The sequence below is a fragment of the Mandrillus leucophaeus genome, unplaced genomic scaffold (genome assembly GCF_000951045.1).
Source record: "Mandrillus leucophaeus isolate KB7577 unplaced genomic scaffold, Mleu.le_1.0 Scaffold23, whole genome shotgun sequence".
Taxonomy (NCBI): domain Eukaryota; kingdom Metazoa; phylum Chordata; class Mammalia; order Primates; family Cercopithecidae; genus Mandrillus; species Mandrillus leucophaeus.
This window is the reverse complement of record NW_012102365.1, coordinates 548,951-555,955: the sequence shown is the minus strand read 5'-3', so window position 1 is coordinate 555,955 and position 7,005 is coordinate 548,951. Positions and strand designations below refer to the sequence as shown.

Here is a 7,005-nt window from a genome sequence, read left to right as displayed (position 1 = left end):
ATCTTACTAAATGTGCATAGACTTGTTTTTCTTCTTATTCCCCAAACAATACAGTATAACTATTTACACAGCATTTACATTGCATTGGGCATTACAAGTAATCTAGAGACGGTTTAAGGTAAACAGTAGGATATACATAGGTTATATGCAAATACCACACCATTTTATATCAGAGACTCGAGTTATCTGTGGATTTTGGTATCTGCAGGAGTTCTTGGAACCAATCTGCCATGGATACTTAAGGACTGTAGATATTTAATATATTTACTGAAGTTTAAAAATCTTGTTAATCCACTCTAAAGTTAAATTTCTGAGTTTCTAGTAACAACACAACAGAATCTGTTGGCATCTAAGCAGAATTTCAATCTTTGTGGGCTAGCAGATGACTGACCCACCCGGAGGACAAAGACAACATAGAACACAGTAATTTATGCTGTGTTTTTCTGATTTCAAATGGAACTATGTTCCAAAGTCATTCTGTTCCAATCCTTTATGTGTCGTCCTCTCCCAACCACGTGGTCCTGTTGAAAGCCATGTAGGACAAGAGATAAATAATTGTTCCCTCAGAGACCTGTTTTTATATTCTATGAAGCTGCATGTTATTTTTGTTCTTTTAGCACCAGCATTTCAGTGAATGCTTGTTTGTTCAATATTTACCTTAAGGAATATGAAAAAACAGAACAAAGGTCAGAATCTAACCCAGAAAACTTTTGACTACTCACTTGGTGAAGTGATGTGAGAGATCCCCTCAGTTGGATATTTCTCCTGCATGGCCATCACAGTTATCTGAGCCAACTGTAGAATGAAGGAATAACCAGTCAGTTCTCTGCAGTATCTTTGATTCCCTCCAAGTTGGTTCCCATTCAACTGAAACTGTCAAAACCATATAGAATATTCAAGTATTTGGCCAGGCACAGTGGCTCACGCCTGTAATCCCAGCACTTTGGGAGGCCAAGGCGGGCCGATCACCTGAGGTCAGGAGTTCAAGACCAGCCTGACCAACATGGTGAAACCCCATCTCAACTGAAAACACAAAAATTGGCCAGGCGTGGTGGCACACATCTGTAATCCCAGCTATTGGGAGGTTGAGGCAGGAGGATTGCTTGAACCCAGGAGGCAGAGGTTTCAGTGAGCCAAGATCACACCACTGCACTCCAGCCTGGGCAACTGAGCAAGACTCCATCTCAAGAAAATAAAAAAGAATATTCAAGTATTCTATATGTTTTACTCCTAAGGATATTTAGGAGTAAATATGTTTTTATGTATTTTACTTCTAAGGATATTTTTAAAGACAAAGTAAATCCCAATACTCCACTCTACTTATCTCTTCCTAAATCCAGTATAGAAAACCTAGAACCAGAGATTACCAATGCAGACTCCATATGGTCCTAGAACCCCTCTGATTTTTACAAAATTTAAAAATATTACTTTTAATTAACAAACTTTACCATGAATCTTCTTAGCCATGGGGACATGATGACAGGATGAGGTGGATAAAGAACTAAAGAACTAAACCAACAGTGAAGTATTACAGCCTCAATTATGATTAACATAAAACAAATTCCTCAATTCTTCCAGTAATTAAAGTCGGTCATACGCTGTATAAAGATGGAAAGAACTCTTGATCATAAGTAGAACCGCAATCCTGAGCTAGGAACATGAAGCTCTCGTCCCATGTTCTCACTCCTTAAAATACTTATATTTACAGTACACTAGGGGTAGGTGCTGAGAATTCAGCAGAAGCAGATTTGAAGTCTAAACAAATACACTTGAACCCACTAAACATTAAGTTACCAATTTATTAACCACGTAACCTTGGGCAAATTTCTTAGTATCTCTGTTCCTCAGTTTATTCATATAAAAAGGAGGATAACGACACAACCTAATTCATGTTAATTCATTTATAATTAACTTACAACAGTACCTGACACATACTAAGTGCTGTTATTACTTGGCAATTTACATCAGCAAAAGTGGCGCTGTACACCCATGGAAGATCAAGGAGTATAAATTCAGAAACTCTAAATTTATAAAAGCCCCAAAAGAGTTTGGGACAATTCAGCCAGGCTCAGTGGCTCACGCCTGTAATCCCAGCACTTTGGGAGGCCGAGGCAGGCAGACCACCTGAGGTCAGGAGTTCGAGACCAGCCTGGCCAACATGGTGAAACCTCGTCTCTACTAAAAATACAAAAAATAGCCGAGCGTGGTGGCAGGTGCCTGTAATTCCAGCTACTCGGGAGGCTGAGGCAGGAGAATCGCTTGGACCTGGGAGGCGGAGGTTGCAGTGAGCCAAGATCAGCCAAGATCGCACCATTGCACTCCAGCCTGGATGACAGAGCAAGACTCCCTCACCAAAAAAAAAAAAAAAGAAAAAGAAAAGAGTTTGGGACAACTCACAGAACATAATTCTCAGAGGTGAAAATCACTCTGTAGAAAAAAGAAGACCATATGGTACTATTTCTCTAACGTACTTTAGTGACCTCTATAGTATTCTCTTAGTAACAACAACCCAAACCCTTATTAATCCACTGCATTTACAACAGACAAAGGGTATCATCCTCAGAATCCCAGTTCTTCACATACTGGGTGAGGGAAGCTTTGTTCAGTAATAAAAGCTTTAGTTTATGGCAAGTATGATTCTGTGAGTTAAATGATGATATAGAAGGATTAGATTACCTCCTTACTAGTGATTTCCTTTCTTGTCAATATCAAAATCCTTTTATTCACTCCTTTCTTTAAAGGATGACAAAACGGTAGGCCCACTGGATTCTAAGACATTTCTAAATTCAGACAAGTTGAAAATATGGTGACAGAAGAACTCCCAGTTACCCTATGACTCAGCAATTCCACACTGAAGTATACACCCAAGAGAAATGAAAACATAGGTTTACACAAAAGCTTCAATAAGAATGTTCATAGCAGCATTATTTACAATAGCCAAAAAGTGGAAACAACACAAATGTCCATCAGCAATGAATGGATACATAAAACGTGGTATATCCGAAAACCAGAATATTACTCAGCAATAAAAGGAAGTACTGATACACGTGACAACATGGATGAACACTGAAGACATGCACAGTCAAAGAAGTCAAACAAAAGGCTTGATCCTATTTACATGAAATGTCAGAATAGGCAAATCCAGAGAGACACAGATAGTGACTGCAAGGGACTGAGAGGAGGGAGGGTAGGAGAATAGGAAGTGACTGCTAATGGATATCGGGTTTCTTCTCAGGGTGATCAAAATGTTCTGAGATTAGATAGTGGTGACTGACTGCACAACCTTGCCAATATATTAAAAACCTCTGAATTGCACACACATAAAATTAAATTTTATGGTACGTGATATAAACCAAAAATAAAATTCTAAGGCACCCCCAACCATCTGAATGGACCCCTCCCCTTGGCCAAGGACATTCCAAAGTTAAGCTGAAAAACCTGTTAAGGCCATGAAGGCGGTAGTGGTGGTGGAGTCCTACACCCCTCATTATACCCTCCTCCCTTCTGGAATTCAGGAAAAGCATTAACATTAACACAGATGTCTGTAAGAAACATTTACAATCTATTCTCTCTAAAGTCTGCTATTTGGAGGCTTCATCTGCATGATAAAACCTTGATCCCCAGGATTCCTTAACCCAGACATTCCTTTCTATTGATAATAACTTTCAACCAACTGCCAATCAGAAAATTTTGAAATCTACCTATGACCTGGAAGCCCCTACCCCCTAACAGCTGTCTTACCCTTCCGGATCAATGTAAATCTTACATGTATTTGATTGATGTCTCATGTCTCCCTAAAATGTTTATAACCAGGGCACACGTTATCAGGATCACGTGAGGGCTGTGTCAGGGGCCATTGGTCACCCGTATTTGGCTCAGAATAAATCTCTTCAAATATTTTACAGAGTCTGACCCTCATTGACAACAAATACCTCAAAAAGAAAAAAAGAAAGAAAGAAACCCCTTAAGGAGTAAAACAATACAAAATAAATCATTCTTAAGTTCAGAATTAGATGAGCTACTGGTGGAAATTTTTGGGACAACTGAAGGAGACGGACATTTCCTGGGATAAAAATGAGAGAAATGAATGTACAAGAAGTAACACAACCAATTACAAAGCTTAGAAAGGGAGTGAATGGAGGCAGACAGAGGGGAAAAAAAAAAAAAAGCACCCACCAGGATTAGTTTCCATCTTCAAAGCCCTTTAAACTACAGAAATGCCATTCATTCAACAAATTTAACATGCATTCTGCACGTATTACCTATCAAACACTGTGCTCAACACTTTGCAGGTATCATGTCTCACGTTTCATGCTCACATCAACCCTACGAGGCAGTTACTATTATCCTCATTTTATGGATGAGAAAATAAAGGTTTATAGTAGTGAAGGTCATACAGCTAGGAAGAGGCTTCAAAGCCAGGACTGTACTCTAATGCTACAGGAGTCTAGTCAGCATTCTACATGTGACAAAACACAAAAAAAGGGATCAAGCATGGCACCACAAGTTGGAGTTTCTGCCTCAGACAGCAAGCAAGAGCTGCAAGCCTCAATTATATTAGCAGCAAAAGTTCATAGCATTTCTTCACTTTGTCCTTGGTCATCACCTAGGCTTTATTTCTCAAGCTGCTACCCAAGAATTAGATTTTGACTGCCGTTAAGTATTTTTCCCCTATAAGAATTACAATCTAAGTGTGGCCAGGTGCGGTGGCTCACGCCTGTAATCCCAGCACTTCGGGAGGCCGAGACGGGCGGATCACCTGAGGTCGGGAGTTTGGGACCAGCCTGACCAACATGGAGAAAGCCCGTCTCTACTAAAAATACAAAATTAACCGGGCATGGTGGCGCATGCCTGTAATCCCAGCTACTTGGGAGGCTGAGGCAGGAGAATCGCTTGAACCCGGGAGGCGGAGGTTGCGGTGCGCCGAGATCGCGCCACGGCACTCCAGCCTGGGCGACAAGAGCAACACTCCGTCTTAAAAAAGAATTACAATCTGTGTGGAACATCACGCTTGGCAGCTGTTAAGAGAACCACATCAAGACAAGAGAGGATTTGAAGGGACACACAGACAGCTGACACAGACACACGAAGAATCTCACACCATCACACTATTTTCACCGCCTTGATCATTCATTAAACCTTGTGAAAGAGAAGCCAAATCCTCGACAAGAAGTTGCCTTTACAAACAAAAGTCGTGAGACATACAAAACCACCAGATCATTATAAAGCAGACAAGGTCTGAGGGCAAGTAAATGAGACCTGGCTAGCTGCTTCATCCTTGTATCACCACCGTCCCCTACCTAACCCAGTGTTCAATTCATCAACCGAAATTTACTGCGTGCCTACTATGCACCTGGCTCTGAGCCACGTGTTGGGAATATACTGGTGTAAAGGATCGCTCTCATTAACCGAGGTGAAGTAAGCGTTGAATATATTGTTGAGCAAATAAACCTGAACACACTCAACTTTCAGTTCAACCAAAGCACCAGCTCCTTCTTGCTGAAGGAAAGTTCCTCACCTTCCGCCCTACTGACCTTTTGGGGGATTTTTCTTTGTTGTTGGCGGCTTCCTATACACAGTAGGCTGTGGAGCAGCATCCCTGGCTTCTTCACACTACATGCCAGTAGCAAGCCCTGGAGCTGTGACTATCAAAAATTCTTCCAGACAACGACCAATGTCCCCAGGGAAGTAAAATCGCCCCGGCCGAGAAGTCCCGGGGTAAGGCCCCGCCAAGTGCTCTCCGTCCCACAACCCTAATTCTCTACACAGTCTTCCAACCTCGGCCCAAACTTCACCTCCTCGGGGAGGGCTCCCTGACCTCTCCGACTAGATCCGCGCCTTCTATTTTGTGCTCTTTGTAAGATTTTTCCACTCTACCCTCACTGCGCGCCGAGGGATTACCCCGCTTAACGTCGACTCCCCTCCCAGGGCTGTGCGCTCCGCGAGGGCAAGGAATGCGCCGCCCGCTGTATCCCTGGCTATCGGCACAGGGCCTGGCACGCAGATAAAGCGACTGCTGTGGGGTGAACCACGGAGGGCAAAGCAAGGCAGCGAGGTAAGCGAGGGGAACGCGACGCGAGAGGGCGTGTGCGGGGGCACTCGCTTCGGGGCGGAGGCGCATGCGCTTCGCTCTCCCCTGCCCCTCACGGTGGCAGGTCGCGAGCTTCTGAGGCTTCACCGGAGCTATGGGAGCAGAGGCAAGGTCGGCCACTAGGACTGGGGCTCCCGAGGGAGGAAAACTTACACGGGCCTGAAAGCGGGCGGCGAAATTCCTTACTCGGGAAGACTGACTGCAGCCACCACGTCTTCGGTGAGCGGTGGTTCCCTCCCTCAGCTCCTCTAACGGCCGTTGCACGCCCGCCAGGCCGCGCGCCACAGAACGCGCGTCCTTCGGCCCCACCCCGTTCTGCCGCCTGTGGCCAATCGGGAATCGAACGGCACCGGCTTCCCGCCCCTTTCTGTCCGTTTCTGACCAATCGACAGTCGAGCCTTGTCGGTATCCCGCCCCCGCACACTACCCTCTGCTCTGAGAGCCGGACAGATCTTTCTGCGCATGACCACGCAGCCACTTGGCTTGTTCTCTGCTCCTTGCCCCGTTTTACCTGTAGGTGGAGCCCTGCTCACCTATACCTGGAGGGGCCTGCTGGGCCTGTGCAGGTTGGGAAGGTGGCGGCCCGGGGGCGGAGGGAGGGGACACGAGAATCCCACTCAACCTGCCTCACCCTCCTTCCATTCCAAGGCGCGTCTATCTGTTCTCCCACCTCAAGCAGGGGTTCAGGTTGTGACCAGGAGTTAAGGTGTGGCCTGGGTCACTGACTAGTCAGGGTCAAGGCTTGGTCTGGGTTGGAGGCAGTGGCCAGCCTGTGACTAAGGTTCAGGTTGAAGGGTAAAGGATCAGTCCCACCTCCCTCCCCAAACTTGGTCCCCAGGAAAAGGAACCGTTAAGTTCATTTGCATTAATAGGCGCTTGAAGAGTCAGAGAGGAGAATTGTTTCAAGTAAGAAC

General features: G+C 44.8%; 1 protein-coding gene across 2 annotated transcripts in view; it reads right to left on the bottom strand.

Annotated features, from left to right (window-relative positions):
• Positions 1-6,396, bottom strand: part of CEP85 (centrosomal protein 85kDa) — a 54,878-nt gene extending 48,482 nt beyond the window's left edge. For both annotated transcript variants that reach the window (XM_011981636.1, XM_011981637.1), the window contains exons 1-2: positions 6,245-6,396; positions 723-795 (exon numbers count right to left, since the gene is read on the bottom strand). In XM_011981636.1, the coding sequence (XP_011837026.1) occupies positions 723-777 (55 nt within the window). In that variant the 5' untranslated portion in view covers positions 778-795; positions 6,245-6,396. The remainder of the gene's footprint in view (positions 1-722; positions 796-6,244) is intronic.
• Between the last annotated feature and the right edge of the window lie 609 nt (positions 6,397-7,005).